This window comes from Anarhichas minor, unplaced genomic scaffold (assembly GCF_050575085.1).
Source record: "Anarhichas minor isolate MPS153535 unplaced genomic scaffold, ASM5057508v1 ptg000009l, whole genome shotgun sequence".
NCBI classification, from domain to species: Eukaryota; Metazoa; Chordata; class Actinopteri; order Perciformes; family Anarhichadidae; genus Anarhichas; species Anarhichas minor.
In genome coordinates this window covers 3,192,638-3,211,947 of record NW_027466455.1, presented here as the reverse complement: position 1 = coordinate 3,211,947, position 19,310 = coordinate 3,192,638, and the positions used below count along the sequence as shown (strand labels likewise).

At 41.9% G+C, this 19,310-nt stretch overlaps 2 protein-coding genes across 2 annotated transcripts; one reads left to right on the top strand and one right to left on the bottom strand.

Annotated features, from left to right (window-relative positions):
* Nucleotides 1-1,072: 1,072 nt before the first annotated feature.
* On the bottom strand, nucleotides 1,073-3,172 carry LOC142945916 (uncharacterized). The gene is made up of 4 exons (XM_076086853.1): nucleotides 3,108-3,172; nucleotides 1,624-2,013; nucleotides 1,422-1,538; nucleotides 1,073-1,309 (listed from the first exon to the last, which is right to left on the bottom strand). The coding sequence occupies exons 1-4, from the start codon at nucleotides 3,157-3,159 to the stop codon at nucleotides 1,218-1,220; spliced, it is 651 nt and encodes a 216-aa protein (XP_075942968.1). The 5' UTR covers nucleotides 3,160-3,172; the 3' UTR covers nucleotides 1,073-1,217.
* Nucleotides 3,173-7,835: 4,663 nt separating this feature from the next.
* Nucleotides 7,836-18,496, top strand: LOC142946041 (equilibrative nucleoside transporter 2-like). The gene is made up of 13 exons (XM_076087073.1): nucleotides 7,836-8,189; nucleotides 11,180-11,236; nucleotides 12,093-12,174; nucleotides 13,022-13,167; nucleotides 13,363-13,502; nucleotides 13,783-13,917; nucleotides 14,099-14,196; nucleotides 14,636-14,705; nucleotides 15,095-15,258; nucleotides 15,588-15,690; nucleotides 16,809-16,894; nucleotides 17,351-17,550; nucleotides 17,962-18,496. Exons 2-13 carry the CDS (start codon nucleotides 11,205-11,207, stop codon nucleotides 18,071-18,073), a joined length of 1,368 nt encoding a protein of 455 aa, XP_075943188.1. The 5' UTR covers nucleotides 7,836-8,189; nucleotides 11,180-11,204; the 3' UTR covers nucleotides 18,074-18,496.
* The last annotated feature ends 814 nt before the right edge of the window (nucleotides 18,497-19,310 follow it).

Below are 19,310 nucleotides of genomic sequence, written 5' to 3'. Positions count from 1 at the left end.
AACTGGGCCCTGGACGACATAACCCAGATGAAAAGCCTCGTAAGGATCAACACATTGAGAGACTTGTCATTAAATTGTCAGCATATATCCGTTCCTCGGTACAACGGCCCGTCAGAAAATATCATACGTTTATCATAACTGTCCCGCCACACCACAGAGCTCCGGGACGAGAAGTGGCGATGTGAGCTGGCTTTATGTGCGACATAACGCAGCATCTCACTGCGCTAAACCTGCAGCTTCAGGGACGGGGACGTGTGATCATCACAGACATGTGTGATGCAGTAAAAGTCTCCACCGCTGGGTTCCCGACTGCGCATGTTGCTGATAAACTGGGCGCACTTGGCACGGAGTTCACTGGGCGATTTGCCGACTTTGCAGCTCAGAAATTTAAATTTGAACTGCTCAGCGATCCGTTTGCAGTTGACGTGGAAAGAGCACCTGTGGAGCTGATAGAGCTCCAGTGTAATGACACTCAAGGCAAAGTGTGACTCTGAGGGCGCTGCACAGTTTCAAAGCTTCATCCCGAAACGATGCCTCAACTCCGCCTCCATGCTGCTCAAACGCTCTGCATGTTTGGAAGCACATACCTGTGTGAGCAGCTGTTCTCTGTGATGAAGATGAACACAAACCCACACAGGAGTCGTCTCACCTTCACTCCATCTTGAGGGTTTCCACAGAACCTATAACCCCAGATGAACCAGCAGCCAAGAAAAGATGCCAAACATCTGGCTCTGGTACATATGCATAAAATAATGTAGCCTACCTAAACATGTATTATTTTTGCACTTTGTCCAATATCCCTTCTATCCTGTTTATTAAATGGTGACTCTATTTGGCCCTCAACGTATTCCTAATTTCTTATGTTGTCCCTCTCTGTGATTGAGTTTGACACCCCTGGTATATATGCTGTATTATGATAAAAGCTGTCATTTTGTAATGTTTTTGGTTGTTGTTGTGCCGCGGGATCTTTTTAATGTAAAAAATGTGCCGCGGCTCAGAAAAGGTTGAAAAACACTGCAGTAAATCATGTATATTTTAAAAATCTGGAAGAAAAATGATACTTATCCTGTAACCCGTTTCGCATTATTTTTAATGGCATGCTTTCAAGAACACAGCTGAAGTCAAAGCAAGAAGAGATCGAGACAGTGCGGATTATATTTGACATCTTAATCATCGGCCTCTCATTAAAGGTGACACGTGTTGATTTTCTCTCTCTTTTACTCTGCTTCTATCTCCCTCGCATCTCTTTCCTCTTCTTCTTGGGTTTCCTCTCTCCGTAGGGCTGGAGTGCGTTCATTTCCAGGAGCAGCTGAAACATGAATGCACCGATCGATGAGTCATAAACTACGGTAACATGTATGCTGCTGATGTGCTGTGTGATCCAGACACCGTTTCATCACTACGGAGTGGAAGCTGTGTACCTGGTGTGTGTTGCTGAGCTTTGGTCACTAAACTGTTGATGGCGAAGAAGGTGATGATGAGGGCGAGGATGGGCAGGCACCTCAGGACATAAATGAGCACTTCCTCCCTGTGAGAACCTGAAATTCACCCACAGAGGCAACAAGCTTAGACTACGTATACAACAGGGAGTCCAAACTTTTATGGGGGGCAGCTGTGACATACCTGCCTCTGTGTTGTCCTCTGTGTTGTCCTCTGTGTTGTCCTCTGTGTTGTCTCTGGCCGTAACAGTGATGACAGTACCATTTCCTTCAACCTCAGTAAAACCTGGTATCTCCACTGTCACCTTGCAGATGTATCTCCCTGAATCCTCTCTCATGACATTCGCAAAGGTCAAGTTTAAGCAGTCAGACGTCTCCTCTGGCAGAGATCCATGAGAGAGATTCTTCAAGTACAAAATCTCCTTCTTCATATGTGTTTGATTTTTCAGCCACTGAACTCTCACTCTTTCAAACTCCAGTGTCCAGCAGCAGCTGATGTTTACTGTCTCCCCCTCCACCACAGAGACATCAGGACTCTGGGTAACAGCAGGACTCTGGGTAACAGCAGGTTTGCCTGGAGATGAAACACGTGAAGAGACAACGAGGTGATACATGATTTGGCTGTTCAATATCCCCCAAAAAGCTCTGCTACAACGGGCAACCACGCACCACTGCCGAAATAATCATTAGCAAATATAATCATATTCATTAATAACTTGCACAGCAGACTGTGTAGGACAGGATTTCTTTCTTGAAATATTATGACTTTACTCTCATTAAATTACAACTTTATTATCTTATTGTTATAACTATTTTCTTGAAATATTGAAGACTACTCATTAATTTACAACTTTATTGTATTATTACGACTTTTTTCTTGAAATGTATAGATTTCCTCTCATTAAATTATAACTTTATCCTGGACTTCTCGGTGAACACGAATATGTTTTGAAAGTGCACAAAGTTTTGAGAATGAGCAGAAATCTTGCTGAAACATATAAGCTGTGAAAGTCCATGGATTTATAAATTAATTAAAAATGTATATTATGGAATCACTGAGAGCCTTAATGCATTGTATTTTTATATTTAGAATTGAGCCTGAATTTTGTCTTTTCAATTGCTTGTTTAATTCAAGAAATGTGTTGTCATATTTTCATATTTCAGTGTTAATATTTATGAGCAGTTAAAAGCTGCATAAATCCATTTTTGTTCACCATTTTTGGGATCTTTGTTTCGACTAATGTGTTCTCAAAAGTCTGCGTTTTTACACATCGCCATAACATGAATATTACTTATTAAGTTCAAGTAATCCAGATATTTGACCTTGACGCATTAAATAGAATCATACAAAACAACATTTAAAATCAATCCTCTGCGATTTACACAATTTAACTCCACATATATAAATAAACATTTACTTTAACACTTTGTGCAGACTGAGCTTTGAAATTAAATCGTTTTATTGCATTTGACTTCATAGTCCATTGGTGGTTATAATTCTTGTAGTTCATGTGTTGCCCTACACCTCCACACAGTAACTTCAATATAGTGACCCCATCATTCATTCAAGGCAAAAACCACACGCCTCTTTTGCTCAAATGTAATGATTAACTCTCACATAATAATAAAACACTAAATATGGAGATTAATTATAATTTTTTTACTCACTCGAGCAGGCGTAGAAGGAGGCGAGTATCAGACTGCTGAGTAGAAGCTTCATCCTCTCACACCGATCCACCTCTGAATACTGACACTCATCTCTTTAGGGCGGAGTTCCTTATTATCTTTTTCAGAGAAAAAGCAACTCAACTATTTTAGGTAATACATTTAGCATCAGCTGTGACTCTGAATACAGCCCCGCCTAACATCTAGACACTGTTTTCATTCAACTATTGACACCATAAATAAGAAAGGCGATGGTTCACACGGCAACATTTTACAGAATTCTACTCGAGCTCTCAAAGCTTGCAGAGATATTGTATATCAGTATCCTATACAGTAAACAGTTTAGCCAAAGAAAGGTGCGCTATAGGTAACACTGCTATAATCACTATGGTGGCACTGCACACCCACACAGGAGTTCAATTACGTTTGAAGCATTGCTACAGTGCAGAATGTCCACACAGACTCAGTACTGAGAGGAGGTCAAATCAGATAACATGAGTGTAAACACCAGCGTTCACCCACACAGCTTTAACCAGAGGTGAGTAGTAACCAGTTCTATTTACTCCTTTATGTACTCAAGTAACTTGTGAGAGTATTCAGCATACTTTTCACTCTTACTTGAGTCGATTATTAAAGGAAAAATCATTGCTTTCATGCTATTGTTTTATGTGTTCATCATAAATAAATAAAGTATATTCAGTTATTTAACTTAACCTGTGGCTAATCTGAAAGGTAGTCACTCACTGTGACATGCCCCTCATCTCAACGGAGCTTTTTAGCGTCTTTCGGCTCATCGTTTTGGTCATTTTAATCCAGTCATCAAATGGCGGACTCCGCCACTATCAATGAAAACTACAGAGAGAGGTAATTAAAGAATGTAAGTACATTGAGTTGATAATGCTGAAACAAATCTGAACCATAAATAATTATAGTCCAAAATGGGGTCTGATTTCTCAAAAATCTTCAACTTTATAACTTAACAGTGGGGAAGAAAATTAAGGAATTTATATGAGGATAAACACTGGTACATTTTTTTATATTATCTGCACTTAGATAGGGTCACATTTTGATTTATTAAATTACATTTATTTCCTTTATTTTAACTTTATACCAGGTCAAACCAATGTAGCAACCTCTGTACAATAACGAAGCATGCAATGGTGTCAGAAATTGATGGACGTTGGTTCAGACTTATCTACATGACAATTAGTTTTTAGAAACGGCAGTTTGCATGGAACAACCAGCCTGCTTTATGTAGCCATTTTTTCTTTAAGGTCTCCTAAACAGCAGAGAGCTTGTGCACCGCTATGGACTGATACAGAAAAACAGGAAGAGCTCTCAACCACAAACCGCTGAATGTTAAGTCTTCACACCCTTCGGCAGCCCTGAGGTCTCCTTGTGACATGCAGTAAAGAGATGAACAAACAAGAAGGTATTCATTCTGTTGGACCTCACTTTATTCCGGTCTTTCATCTGTTCTAGTTCTGTGAAGTTTAATGGATTAAAAAACATCCATTTATGCCACATATACTGGTTTTAAAAAGTTTGCATGAATTTGCACATTTTATAAGATTATGATATGACATTATGTGAAATTGTGTGTGATTCTTTGTAGATGGGTTGGGTTACTTTTCTTGTTGATAACACTCTTAACAGCAAGGCCATTGACTTACATTCTAATCACAGCTCAACCATTGCTCTGCAGTAAAACACGGATATTTTAAAATTCTATCCTACACTAATGAGCTGTGTACAACTTCATTTTGATCTAATTTATTATTAAACCCATGACACAGCCAAATTTGTGGCGGCCCATTCACTCCCATTATAATCATAACTTGGCACGTGTACAAACTCCATTCATATTTCACTGATGAACTGTAAGCTCACTATGATTACATGTACAGTATAAGAGTAACATAATGCTTTCATGTATATGGAGCCAAGTTGACCTACATTCTATTCATATCTCTGCAAATATATAATTAACAGCCCACGATAGTGACACTGGTATTGTTTTCACTTTGTGATTCTTGCGTGTGTGTCATCATGTCAAAATATGTCCTCGACACTCCGACAGTAGCGGGACCTACTGCAGAAGAGCTTTTGAATACTTTGCCAGGTGAATATGTCTGTCTGTCTGTCTGTCTGTCTGTCTGTCTGTCTGACTGTCTGTCTGTCTGTCTGTCTGTCTGTCTGTCTGACTGTCTGTCTGTCTGTCTGTGGGCAGTGGGATGCAAGGAACTTCCACTTTGTGCCCCGAGACCTATTTAGCGTTGCAGCTGGTGTGAACCGTAATTTTTCCACTGTTACTTTTTTTGTGAAAGAAAAATAACTATTTTATGATTCCTTTAATACGTGGGTATTTTGTGCTTTCACACAGGGATATATTGTGATCAAATCTGTGTATAATGTGGAGCTACATATTTTATACTCGACCCAGCTATCAGTGACTCAGAGGAAGCATTGCATGGCCCCTCTGGACAAGTCATGATGCTGAGAGATCAGTTGCCTGATTGAACCAGCAGATGGCACAGCACATCAGCAGTTCATTAGTAGCATCACAGAAAACAGTTGCCTGTTATGTATATATATATATATATATATATATATATACATATATACATGTATATATATGTTTGTGTGTGTATATGTGTTCAAGTACTAGGCCTACTATGATTGGGAATACAATGTATACGAATATGAAGTAAATATGACATAAAGGCCCTGGGGCCCCTGTAATCTAATGGCTCTGTGTGCTCCATTTATAATATATGTCAACAGAAGTGTGTTTGGGATTATGCAGCACCAACAAGACATATTAAGACCTTCAGGTGGATCCTGTTTGTTACCGGATCTTGAGGTCGCGAGGAGGGTTCCATATGGTTCATAGGTGAGCGTAGAAAAACGCATTGCATGTTATATCTGCCATACGTGCAGTGGTGAAAGAAGTACTCAGATCTTTTACTTAGACTCTGTTAAGCGTACAATGAATATTTTAGAAGTTTTACTCAAGTAAAAGAACATAGGTATTAGCATCGAAACATATATTCATTTTAATGTTGCAGTCGGTAAAGAGATCAATAAAGTATTTGTATCTTATCTTAACCTTCATTAATTATTGATAATAATATGAATGATAAATTCATGATATTAATAAACAAAGAGGGGAAAGAAAAAAATCCTGGCGATTAAAAAAAAAGAAATAACAGTGGTGTTGGAAACGTAATAATACAAATAATGATAATAACAACAGTGGGAATAACATCAAAGAATGCATACAGATCATGTAACAAGTGGGAGGGAAAAACAGGCAAAAAACACAACAACAAACAAACAGGACACAATAAAAAAGGAAAGTAAAATAAGGTTTAAGGAATATTTGGAAAATATAATAAATGACAGCAACATAAAGCAACATAAAAAACAAACAAACAGAACATAAACGTTGGAATAACCCTAAAAAACAATAGCATAAATAAATAATTGGCAAAAAATGTATCATGTCCATCCAACCAATCAAAGACGGTGACATGTGCAACATATACACAAACAGGAAGACTGTTATCACTGTAGTCACCAATAACGAATACAGATGGGATTCAGTTTACGGTGAAATGCCCGCGAATACGAAACATAGGGTACATCCCCAGTCTCTTAATTCTCATTTCCTCGCTCCTCGATCCTCGCTTGAACCGGAAGTTGTTCTGCACCGCCATCTTGACGGCCGTCCCAAAGCTCTTATTTAGCTCTGAGGATCGAGGATGGAGGAGGGAGGAGGGATCTCTGAGGAGCCATGAGCGAGGACCCACGAGAACAGACTTACAGGAAGTCTTTTAACGGCCGACACGCCCCCTCATTGTTCATCAGTCATGTGATTGGATTTATTTCAACATGTAAACAGTGAAGACGGATCACAGATTAAACTCAAGCTTTATATTTGATTCGTTTTCTGATTCAACATCTGGTTTAAATAAATGTTCATTGTAGACTGAACAACAAAAGGACCACAAACAACTTTCTTCATTTATTAGAAAGATTTGTGTTTTCATGATCTGATATTTCCCTCAATAACTTTATTATGGAAACAATTAAAGTCAGAGGGAACTGGAGAGACGAAACACTTATATATATATATATATATATAGAGAGAGAGAGAGCTGGAGAGACGAAACACTTTTTACATAATTTATCATCATTTCATTCAGTCACGTGAGGCTGTTCATTCCCGATTGTCGGGTTTGATGAGTTTTATCATTTAAGAGAAACAATAATCATATTCTGGCTTATTTAATATCGACGTCACAATCTGAATTTCAAAACGTACCGACGCAAATAATTCATAAATAAGACGATCGCATTCCGCCGGTAGAAATGATAGGACAGGACACAGTTTGGTAACAGACTACAGAGAGAAACACCTCTACAGTGGTGATTACTGAGTGTCTTTATTAGTTATTAGTATTATTAGTTACTATTATTAAGTACAGTGATCATGTGAACACACACAAACTTATGAAAAGTCTCTCCAGCTGTTAAAGCCGACTGACAGCTGATCCAGCTGTGATCAGCTGATCCTCCGTCATCAGAAACAGATGTCGCTTCACGTGACGCAACTGAGGAAAGGACGTCTCGTGTCTCTTAAAACATATCTCCTCGTTCCTCTCTCCTCGCATGGTTTCCTCCATGCATCCCTGGTGGGAGGGACTAAGACGCAAGGAAAGGACCCAAGTGAGGGAAACGGGGATGCAATTAAGAGACTTGGGATGTACCCATAAACAGGCATACAACATTTGACATGACACCGGAAGTACTCTGCTGTGGGGAGCCTGCTGTAAACTGCTGAAGCGTAACGCGTTTCAGCTTTGAACGAAGCGATGACTACAGACGGACCGAGCCCGTTTCTGTTTATTAGTACCGTAGCCATTTGTACACGTGGGGGACGTGTATGTGCGAACAACACGCATTCAGCTATTCATTTGTGTCCGATTGAATCGTTTTTTTGGACCATTTTGGATATGGTGCTTGAATTTACCGAGGAAACATTATGAAAACACAGTGACTACGAGCAACATTTTCCAAAAGGTGAGTCTCTCTGTGACGTTAGCCAGCGCTCACGTTACGGTAACAGCTAGCTGCGTTGTGTTGTTGCTTTTACTTTTTTACGTTTTATAATGAAATGTTATTTCCGTCATCTTGTGAGAGAGAGCTGGTTACTTCACGGTCCACTGGGTGATGAGACGACAGGGCGGTGGGTCCCTGCTCGGTCTCCAGTAACGCTAACTTCAAATGTGAACGTCAGAGTGAACTACGGCACCAGACACGTTGTTCAACTACAGCGCTTTCTAATATCAGTATTACTGTTATTTATGGCGTTATTTGGGCTACTAGGCATAGGCTACTCTTTGTGTATCTTCGTTGCCGTTTATTTCCTCTTCGCAGAGCGGAACAGGTGTAGGCTAACGTAAACATGCTGGTCCGTCACACATGCTAGTTTAAAGAATTAACTTTATTTTAATATGATTTGGCCATTCATACTCCGTCATGGTGTCAGTCTGTGCTGCTCTTTAAGTTCCCAGTTACAGCGTTGAGTGAAACAATTGAATAACTGTATTTAACACTGCTACACATGAGTTGATGTTGACCTCATGCTGTCATAAAACCTGTGTGTGTGTGTGTGTGTGTGTGTGTGTGTGTGTGTGTGTGTGTGTGTGTGTGTGTGTGTGTGTGTGTGTGTGTGTGTGTGTGTGTGTGTGTGTGTGTGTGTGTGTGTGTGTAGACACAAGACCATTTAGTGTGTTTAAGTGGAACAGGAAAGAAAAGGCCTTCTAGGCACAGATTGATTTCTGCTACTGATAACAAATAGCTGAGTGTGTGCATTTCGTGTTCCTCAATTACTATAAGTGAGTGGAGAATATAAATTAGAGTGGCCTGAGCAAGACTGAACTGACAGTTAGCTGTCAAGGGGTGATTGAGGTGTTGGTGTTGCTGGGTCCGGAGCAGAACCTTTTCGACCTTGTGTTTTGTCTGCTGCTTATCCTCCACACTTTCTCATCTCAGGAACCCTCAAGCTAAACAACCAGCGTCTGTAAAGGAGCGGTATCCTGAACATGCTGACCAGACCCCATGGTTTGATGTTGTTGTTTTTTCGTTTTGCATGGTGGAGCAGTGTGTCTTAACACATGAGACAATGAGACCCCTTATCCCGTCGGCCCTGTATAATTTGGTGCTGAGAGAGGGGGGTTGGAGAGACTTACAGAGATAAAGGACTAGAATGTTAAAGTCCCCCTCCGCTGTGTTGCTGATTGCTGCCTCACTTGTTTCAGCCTCACTGTGCACATTCATCCGTTGTAGGGGCAACGTTTGTGTATCCACGGCCATGATTTTGTGATCTGTACACTGCTGATGATTACATCCAAAAGACAAGATTTATTAGCATTGTGCAGATCGATTACTACTTTCTTTTTCTGCTTGTTAAACTTTTTTAATATTTATTTTGTCACTGTGCTGTTACAAAAAACAAAGTTGTTCTCTGGGGATCAATTTAGGCTTATCTTATCTCCCATTTTGTTAGCCTAGCTTATCTGGCTTTGCTACAAAATCAGTATAAATAGAGACTGAAATGTGGTTCAGTCGTGATTCAAGAGAACTCCCTCTGGTCATACATTTATGTTTTTCAGTAGCTTATATCAGGCTCTTATACCAGCTGACATTCCTGTTGACACCGTGGACGTGTGAGGAACCTCTCTGCCTCTGTTATGACTATTTCAAGCCCCGACCTTAGACGACCCCTTGGACGTTTGCGGTGTTTACTTCGGCCTCGCACGTGTTGCCAACACAGAGAAGTTTGACTCACTGGACCAGTTAGGAAGGACGCAAAGTGTGTTTTTCACAGCTCCTTTGAGAGAGCTTTGAAGCAGCTGGCAGTCGGTTATAATTGAATTGTAGCCAAGAGTCTTATCCCCTCAAATCCTGTCCATTGTCTGTCATGATACGTTTGAGGAAATGAAACGCAACCGCACTTTTTATGGCCTGCATTTGTACATCACTTTGTCCATGATTTGCTAGCTGGCTCTAATTGGTTCTGCTCAGCTGCCTAAAACGTTGTTTGGTTTCTAGTTAGTGTGTAATGACTTTTGACCGAGTCCATTTACTGGCTTTGAGAGCCATATCCTGTCTCGCTGAGACCAGCCAACCCTCTCACCAGGGGGAGAGCAGGCTTCTGTTTGAACTCGCCTATCAAAGGTGGTGACATTGTTTACGAGGCCCTGTGATCCGTGGAAAATGAAGGGCGTGTGAAGGATGTAGACTCAACCAATTGTGTAACGTTGACGCGTCCTCTTAAGAATGACGCAGCTGTCTTTGGGTCTCGTAACCAACGTCTGCCTCTACTGTTCTACTGAAGTTGGGCAACTTTTGTTGCCTGTTTATTATCTGTATTTTAGGAACTAGTGCAGAGTCCTGAGGTAGGATGAATGTGAGTCTAGCTCTATTATGGGTCTGACCTCTCAACAAGTCACAACAAGCCAAGCAGCCACACCGTCGGTGGCAATACTGCGAGAGGGGAAAATAGCTTTTGCAGTCCCGTGGTGTGTACATGGGGAGTGGACTCTCAGATTCCGGACTCGATGCACATTAAAGAGGGACACAATTTGTTGCCAGCTTCAGAGTGCTGGTTCCAGTGCCAAAGCCTCAATGGAAAGTCTTTAAAACCGCACCTAGTCAGGTCATTTGATTTGGTCTATACACTCTGCTGTTCCCAGTGGCTCACATTACTCACATACTCGCATTAGACTGCAAGTTGTTAGAGATTTTAGTTCTGTCTGATACTTAAGTGTTTATGCCACATGCCTCCATAAATCCCAGACTCATATCTGACCTCTGTTGCACTTCTTCGCACACAGCTTTTCTTTACAGCCGCTTTACAGCTTCTCACGGCCTCTTGTCGGAATGTAAAGGGATTCCTGCATCTCTAAGCAGTGCAACCTTGGCAGCGGGGCGTCTGGAAGACAAACTCCTCGCTCTGTTATGGTAAAGCTGCCGCTGACTTTTGTTCTGTCCTGTTGCCCTTGCAGTTTCCCCAGACCTTCCTACATCAGGATGAAGGAATGGACAGATGCTCCTCAGGACCGGTGAGTTACAATTAGATGGAAACAAGAAACTCTCACTTCCCTTTGTTTGCTTGCCACCACAGTTTCTGTTGTCTCTGTTTCTTAAGGCGATGATGTTGCAATTTCAATACATTCATGTGTCTGCTACATATTTAAGTTCACCAGTTGAACGCTTCTAATGTGAAGCAGCAGCGGTCGGACATTAGCAGTAACTTAATACAGCCCTGCTACCAGGATTGGGAAGGCTACTTTAAAAATGTACTCCAATACAATTATTAATAACCTGTTGCCCCGCCGGAGGGGAGGGAGACATATGAGAACCAGGACTGAGTCAGAACCTGCTGCAGTAAAATGAGAAGTTTTCTAAAGGGACTCGGAAAAACACGAGCACTTTTGTCCACAGGGAGCGCTAAAATCAACACCAAAGTAACGTAACTTGATTACTTTCTCTTACTACAAAATATGCAAATAAAAACAAGAGAAAAGAAAAATGCTGACATTTGGCCCTTATTTTGAAAAAGCAGAAGAAGGGGAACAAAAGCACAGTACAGTGCGAGTTATTCCTTCCAGCTGTGAAAATACTGTCATCCTGCAAAGACGCACATCATTTGGCACATTAGTGTTACTGGATTAGATTGTGGAGCAGCAGCAGTATCCATATAAATATAATAAAATATCACAGTCCTGTATTATGCTTACTGGATGCTTCTCTTCTCACGCTGGGATGCCTCTCGTCAAAAAGAATAATCATCAGTTTAGATCCATTTTTGGAGAAACGACTGTACGTAGAGGTGATTACAGAATGTAAATACTTTAACTGGCCAGCGCTGCAGCATCCTCGTTGTACATTGTAACACCCTTTGCTTCCCATCTACAGGGGCTGCCTGGTGGGGATCTGTTTCTTCATTCTGGGCCTGGGAACGTTGCTGCCATGGAACTTCTTCATGACTGCCTCAATGGTAAAAACATGGCCATTACTTAATCCGTCAAAGACGGCAGAACTGACACATTGTATATGCCTTCTGTTTTGATATCTCATGACATAAAAACCATTAGACTCAGTCAATAAGTCGGGGGTATCTCATCGTTCTCCCTGTCAGATCTGCGTAGAAGCCTTTCTCTGAAGTGTTGGTCCGGTGGTTCACCACTTAAACCTCTTAGAGAATCACATGCTGGACGGATGGCAATGGTCTTATGGACAATAAGCTGTTTATACAATTCAAGAAAATGTCTAGAAAAGCTATAGTATCTACCATAAATTGATACTGGATTGGATTTGTCAAATTGGTATTTTGTAGTGATCTGTTTAAGTGATTTGCTGATGTCGTACTGAGTATAATGTGTTAAAACCTAAGGATCCATAGGGACCCATACATCCACACAGTATGGGACTCAAGGTAACCACGCGGATCACCACCCGAGACCATGTGATCCACATGTTTGGGTTTCCACCAACAGCACCTGTTGTTGCGGTGAGGTTGAACCCAAACAGTGCAGTTGTGGGTTGTAAAACCAAAACGCAATGAGCTGCTCGGCTCTAGAACAAAGGCTAGAAAGAATTCTTTGTGGGTTCGTTACACATAATCATTTGACACATTGTTGACACAAAGAAATGACAAGTACAGCTTTAAACTGAAACGGCTCCATTGGGGAACAAACCAACAATGTTAACTGAACATGTAAATGTGAAAGAGTGGAGCGTTGAGGTGACACTGAAGCGGGGATTTACCTTCCATCGTTGGTTAATACAGAATATGTTTCCATGTAAAGATAAAGCCAACATCTGTCTGTCCTCTGGGTTTGCAGTATTTCCAAAGTCGCCTAAACACAACAGAAGAGAGCAACGGCACCGCGGTGGTCACCAAAGAGTACTACTTCAACAACTGGATGACCCTGCTGTCCCAGCTGCCCCTGCTGGTGTTCACCCTGCTCAACTCCTTCCTGTACCAGAGGTCAGTGACAGGGTTGGATGTTCACATAATGTTTGTCCATACACAGAGGGATGGCAATACTCCCCAAAGCATTGAATCTAATCAGTGTAATCTGGACTTTGCATGTATGACCTGGTCTCATGCCAAAGTATTCATCTGTGGTTTGTATCTGATCCAGTTTGAGTTCTTGGTTAAATGACTCGTTTCTTGTTTCAGGATATCGGAGGCAATACGCATCGCAGGTAGCCTGGTCTTCATCCTGCTGCTCTTCATCCTCACAGCCGTGCTGGTCAAAGTTCCCATGGACCAAGACCGCTTCTTCTCTGTCACCATGGCAATTATCTGGTTCATCAACTGTAAGTCGGTGTGACTGTGTGTGAGGCTCAGAGTAGTGTACATATACGTACATTTTAGTGAAAGGGATAGTTTGAAGTGGTGTTGTATGAGGTACGTCTCCACAGGCAGCAAAACATACGATAGACACCTCAAAAAAATCAGTATCAGACAGCCCTTCCAAACTCCATCTACTGTCAGTAATACACTGATTAAGGATCTCATACAACACCGCTTCAAAAACAAATATCCGAACTGGCCCTTTTAAACAGCGCTGAATCAAACGATGCTTCTTCTCCCCAGCGTTTGGGGCCGTGCTGCAGGGCAGTCTGTTCGGCCTGGTGGGTCTCCTCCCTCAGAAGTTCAGCGCCATCTTTATGAGCGGCCAGGGCCTCGCCGGGACCTTCGCTGCCATCGCCATGCTGCTAGCCATAGCCAGTGAGCCGCCCACATGCACACAAAATCCCCAGTTCCCTAGTAACGGAGGAGAGTGAAAGTGGATGTCGAGCTAGTCAAAGCAGCATGACGCCACACAACACACACACACACACACAGTAGTGTTTTCTTCATCTGATAGGTGTCTGTCTAGAATGACCTGACTTGTGTGTTTGTCACTCAGGTGACACGGACTCTGAGACCGCAGCGCTGGGTTACTTCATCACGCCATGTGTGGGGACGCTGCTCACTCTCTTCAGCTACCTGCTGATGCCCCGCCTGGTCAGTCGGCGCCCAGCTCTCCATGACTACATTACCCATAATCCCTTCAATCTCACCTAAACAGCTACCATCTCTTTGTTGACCCATGACCATTAGATCAGTATATACAAAATCTGGCTTTTTCAGATGGTGTTTGCTTTATTTGTGGGAAAACTTTCAGCACACAGTCAAATTTGAATCAAAGATAAATGTTTGCAAATGATCAAAGATTATGTGATGATCGAATCCTCAAAGGTGAAACAGGAGCCTCGCTCTAATTACATGTGAATTTACTTGACTTTTGTCTGAGATTGTCAAGAAAAATACTTTTCTAGAATCTCACTAAACTCTATCTCAAGAGAGAGGTATTAGCCAAACTGCATTTATCACGTTTTTATTTTTTCACTTGTTGTATTTCAGCTAAAAGGCCTAATTTGTGTTGTCTGGTGTTTGCACGCAGGCGTTTGCCCAGTACTATCTGAACAAAAGCAACAAGTATGAGGCAAACACCACGGACGAGTTGCTGAAAGGTGAGACTTTGGCTTCAACAAACTCCTTGTTCACACCCTCTGAATTACTGTCATTCGTCTCCAAGTTGGCACCACGGGGACACGTTTCATCATGTGTTCAAAGTTTGAAGTGCAGGTTCTTTAATGTTTGTAGAACTGAGAGGATCAAACATTTGTTCGACAGCGAGAGAGAATCTGTTTGCTTTGCCACTGAGTTCACGATTCTGTGCTTCGCTGTCTGGCTGAATCAAATCAATTTGGTGGAACATTATCTCGTTAAGGGAGTTGACCCTCTATTTATCCAATTAGAGTCCTGGCAGTGCCCAGACAAAGACCGAGCCTGTTGGACTCAAAGAGGACCACACAGACTCAAACTGTTTTTGGAATAATCTGTGTATATTCCCTTGCAGAGAGCAGCATAGTGGAGAACGGCAAGCCGAATGCTAACTGCACAGGGACCAGCAGCACGAGCAAGGCTGGCAGTGCAGCTGAGGTCGAGGTGGACCCCGGTCCAGAGGGTCCGCAGGTCGAGCAGGGACAAGCTAAGGCCTCGGTCATAGAGGTCTTCAAAAAGGTGTGATAGTTGTGATTTTGGATAGTTGTGTATACTACCTCCAGTAGATGGAGTAGCAGCATGGGGGCAGCAGCCAAAGACAGGAGTTGCTTACCATAAAATGTTTTGCTTCTGCCTCTGTCTACAGTAGTACATTACGTTGCTCCTGTGCTGGTTCTCATGTCTATTTCTCCGTACTCCATCTACTGCAGTAATACACTGACTGTTGATAGGAACCTTATACAACACCACTTAGAGAAATCCCAAATGCCCCTTTTAAAATAAGAGCGTTTCATTCCCAGTGAAAGTGAAGAAATATTTACAGGTTTTGTCGTTCCTTTCCTTTGTAGGTCTGGGTGATGGCGTTCTGTGTGACGTTTGTGTTCACAGTCACTCTGTCCGTCTTCCCGGCTGTCACTGCAGATGTCAGGACCTCATTCCCAGGAAACTGGGGTATGACCTCGACTCAGTTAATGATTAGATCACTGCCGCATTCAACACACAGTAAATCTCTCGTGTGTGGTGGTCAAATCCCTCCTTTCTCCTATTTCTCTTTGTAGCGTTACTGCTTGTAGAAGTTTTAATAACAATTCATTAATTATATCAAAATGTCTGGGGTTGTGCAGATCCCCCTTCAGCGTCAAAGTCCAAAGTAGAAAAGCTTTTTTCTGACTTCTCTTGCTCTTATCTTCTTGAGAAAGAGGCTGCAGTGTTTGACAGCAACAGCAAACCAACCCTAAGTGTTGATTATTTAGTTTATTCTCTCTATGCAGAATGGTACTAAACACTTTATTTATAAATCACTGAATAAAAGCTGATCAATTAACGTAAGAATGAATTAAACAATTATTCAGCATAGACACAGACAGACTTATGTAGAACTACATGTGTACCTATATGCATGCTAATTGAATGGATAGGAATAACCTCAACATTTGTGTCCTGGGTGAGGACTAGCCAGGGAGGGGGAGAACATCCCTCCCCCTTCTTGGATCAGACGGGCATGCAGGCAGAACAATCAACATCCAGGTTATATGGCAGGAAACTAAACGACCTGTGAACAGAGTTGGTTATCATGGACTTAACTATACTTATTATATATAAACACTCATGTAAGATGAGCTTTGTATGACCACAGAACAAGATCGGAACAAATGCAAACAAAACAGTTAAAAGAGTCGATGTGTGAATGCTTTACAAATACAGAGAATTTGTTACTCTGAGGTAGATTTAAAATGGATTTATAAAATACAAGACTAGGACTAACATATCAATGAGGAAAAGCTACATGAAAAAGTAGTTTATTAACAATTGGATGTGTCTCTACCGGATTGAGTCTTAGCAGTCACGACGTGTCGCCGATTCGTCACAAACAAAACAAACAGCCTTGATTACCGATCGACTACCAGGTTAATTCAACATGGACGACAGATTGTGGACGCAGCCTCAGTGACCTAGGGGTCATTGGAGAAGTCTCTGTGAGAGGTTTGTTAGTTCAGATTTTGTCATCGTTGTTTTTATCAGACTTGAGTTTTTATCATCTTTCTGTCGTCTGTCCCGTCTCTCTTCAGAGCGCTACTTCATCTCGGTGTGCTGCTTCTTGGTTTTCAACATCAACGACTGGTTCGGTCGGACCGTCACCACCGTGATACATTGGGTGAGTATCTGATAAGGTCCTTCAGACATTTATTCTTTATATATCTTTATTTATTATGCATATTAGTATCCCTGTCCAGATCCACATGGCAGCACATGTTCGTTACCCTCTGGTGTAATAATCTCACCGACTACACTATGCATGTCCATCAGCTCCTTCCTGACTGCTGGAGAGCCCACAGCCGGCACATTCAGCTTTAATTCTAGATGTGGTGACAAGAACAGGACTGAGTTTAAACTGGGTTACAAATTGCATTTTTTACAAGGTTAATTTCCTGGTGTCATTTTCTGTATCAACGTCATATATTATTTCTAAATATAATCTGACGGTTGAGGCTTAACTGTGTAATCCCAATGCTTTGCCTTTCCCCCTTCTACTTTGTTGTTGTTCCAAATCCGCTTTCCTTTTTCTCTCCCTCCTCTCATTGGATTTTTTTCTCTCCCGTCTCCTCTGCAGCCTCGCAAAGACTCCCGTCTGTTCCCGGTGCTCGTGGTCTCCAGGGTGGTGTTCGTCCCTCTGCTGATGCTCTGTAACGTCCAGAGTCGCTCCTTCCTTCCCGTCTACTTCGGCCACGATGCTGCTTTCGCCGTCATCATGACTCTCTTCTCTCTGTCCAGTGGCTACTTTGTGTGTCTCTCCATGTCCTACGCACCACAGTGAGTCCAAACAAGTTCATCACTGTCGCTATAAAAACGTATATCACTCCTTAAAGACAGCTGCATCTCACTGTAGGAGAATCAATAACCAGAACTCTTCTAATAAAGAAGAAATATATCTTGTATATAAGGATTGATATCAGACAAGCTATCAAAGAGGCAATCAAGGAGATCTGTCTTATGTACAAGTTAAAGATGGGTCTGACCTACGACATTATTCCTCTATATTCTAGCAACAAATCTATAATTCATAGCATCACACTGAGTGAAAAGTTCTTGGAATCCCGTGTGGGTATGGTGGACTCCACCACTACCAATAAAAATGACTGCACAGAGGGGTATTAACATAATGTATGGCTCAGTTGGCTAAATACGACATGACTGACCTTCTGTTCCCTCCTCTCTCCTCAGGTTGGTGGAGCAGAAGGACGCAGAGACAGCAGGGGCCCTGATGACTTTCTTCTTGGCCCTGGGTCTGTCCTTAGGAGCCGCCCTGTCCTTCCCTCTGCGGGCTCTCATCTAGTCACACAGACATGCAGCACTGCATAGACACCGTAGAATATGTTCACACATACTTGGAGGGAGAATTTGGATAACTGTTATTTGTTTTTCCTGGACGTCCTTCTCGTTTTATTGCATTCATCTGTCGGGTGCTGTGTGTGTTACGGTGTGACGGTCTGGGAAACCAAGCACCCTGGTGACGCTGTAAAAACACCCTAGTGACATGAAAGTAGGAATAAGGGAAAAACTGTACGTTGCTCTGATTGACTGGTTAGCGTTTTTTGGGGACTTTTTACCTTATTTTTTTCTTAATTTTTAGATGGATTTATTTAAAATTTAGGTTTGTTGTAGGTAGTTTTCGTGCATTATCATACTTTTTTTTTATCTGATTGATGGCTTGAATTCTTGTTTTTGTAAGATTAATTACATTAGGTATTTCAATGTATTCCTAGGTTTATTTAGTATTTTCTAATGAAATAGCTCTATGTTACAGATGTAGAACAAAAGAAAAAGCTTAAAGACCTGCCTCATGAGCATTTATGGATTACTGAAGGGGTCAACTGGGCACAGGCTCAGGGCCCCAAGTGGGGGCCCCTGCACCATTGCCTCGGTTTGAAATGACAGTTAACATTTCCTGTTGGAAAGTCAATCAAATTACCATAAAGACACTGAACAGAGACTCGAAACGACTGCGGAGACTGGCTTGAAACGACTGCAGAGACTGGCTTGAAACGACCGCAAAGAGACTCGAAACTTACGCAGAGAGACTCGAAGCGACCGCAGAGAGAGACTCGAAACGACCGCAAATAGACAAATGTTTAAAGTGGTTTTGTGTCTCTTTCAGTCTGGGGTTCTCTTGTTTTGTTCGTTTTATAATTTGTCGATTCCCTTTTTTCTTGACTTCTCCAGTGCAGCAATACAAAGCTGCAGCATGTTTGTCTCTCCAGCATCAAGGCTACTTCTGCCACCTACTGGTCAAAAGATGGAAACCCTTCAGAGCTTCATTTCATTTTTATTTGGTAGGGACAAATACATACACATAGAGAATTGCAAAACAACTATCCAATGCAGTGTATCGCGGCATTTTTAACTACTGCTAATTTCCAATGGTCGTCCCTAGAAAGCCTTTAAAATACCTTAATTTCCTTTGCTGAAAGAATCTGTCAATCACAGAAGGCTGTTGTGCTGTGACGTTGTGAGGTCATACGATGCTGCTAGCTGACCTTGTAATACATGCCAGAGTTATGACCACATTCTTC

Bases quoted from the DNA above. Each gene is read 5' to 3' on its own strand.
- LOC142945916 (XM_076086853.1), bottom strand. From the start codon at position 3,159: ATGAAGCTTCTACTCAGCAGTCTGATACTCGCCTCCTTCTACGCCTGC. The intron at 2,014-3,107 runs GTGAGTAAAAAA...TTTCATCTCCAG, and splicing joins CTCCTTCTACGCCTGCTCGA to GCAAACCTGCTGTTACCCAG. The intron at 1,310-1,421 runs GTACACAGCTTC...TTCATGTTTCAG, and splicing joins AGCTCAGCAACACACACCAG to CTGCTCCTGGAAATGAACGC.
- LOC142946041 (XM_076087073.1), top strand. From the start codon at position 11,205: ATGAAGGAATGGACAGATGCTCCTCAGGACCG. The intron at 13,918-14,098 runs GTGAGCCGCCCA...TTTGTCACTCAG, and splicing joins CATGCTGCTAGCCATAGCCA to GTGACACGGACTCTGAGACC. The intron at 17,551-17,961 runs GTGAGTCCAAAC...CTCTCTCCTCAG, and splicing joins TCCATGTCCTACGCACCACA to GTTGGTGGAGCAGAAGGACG.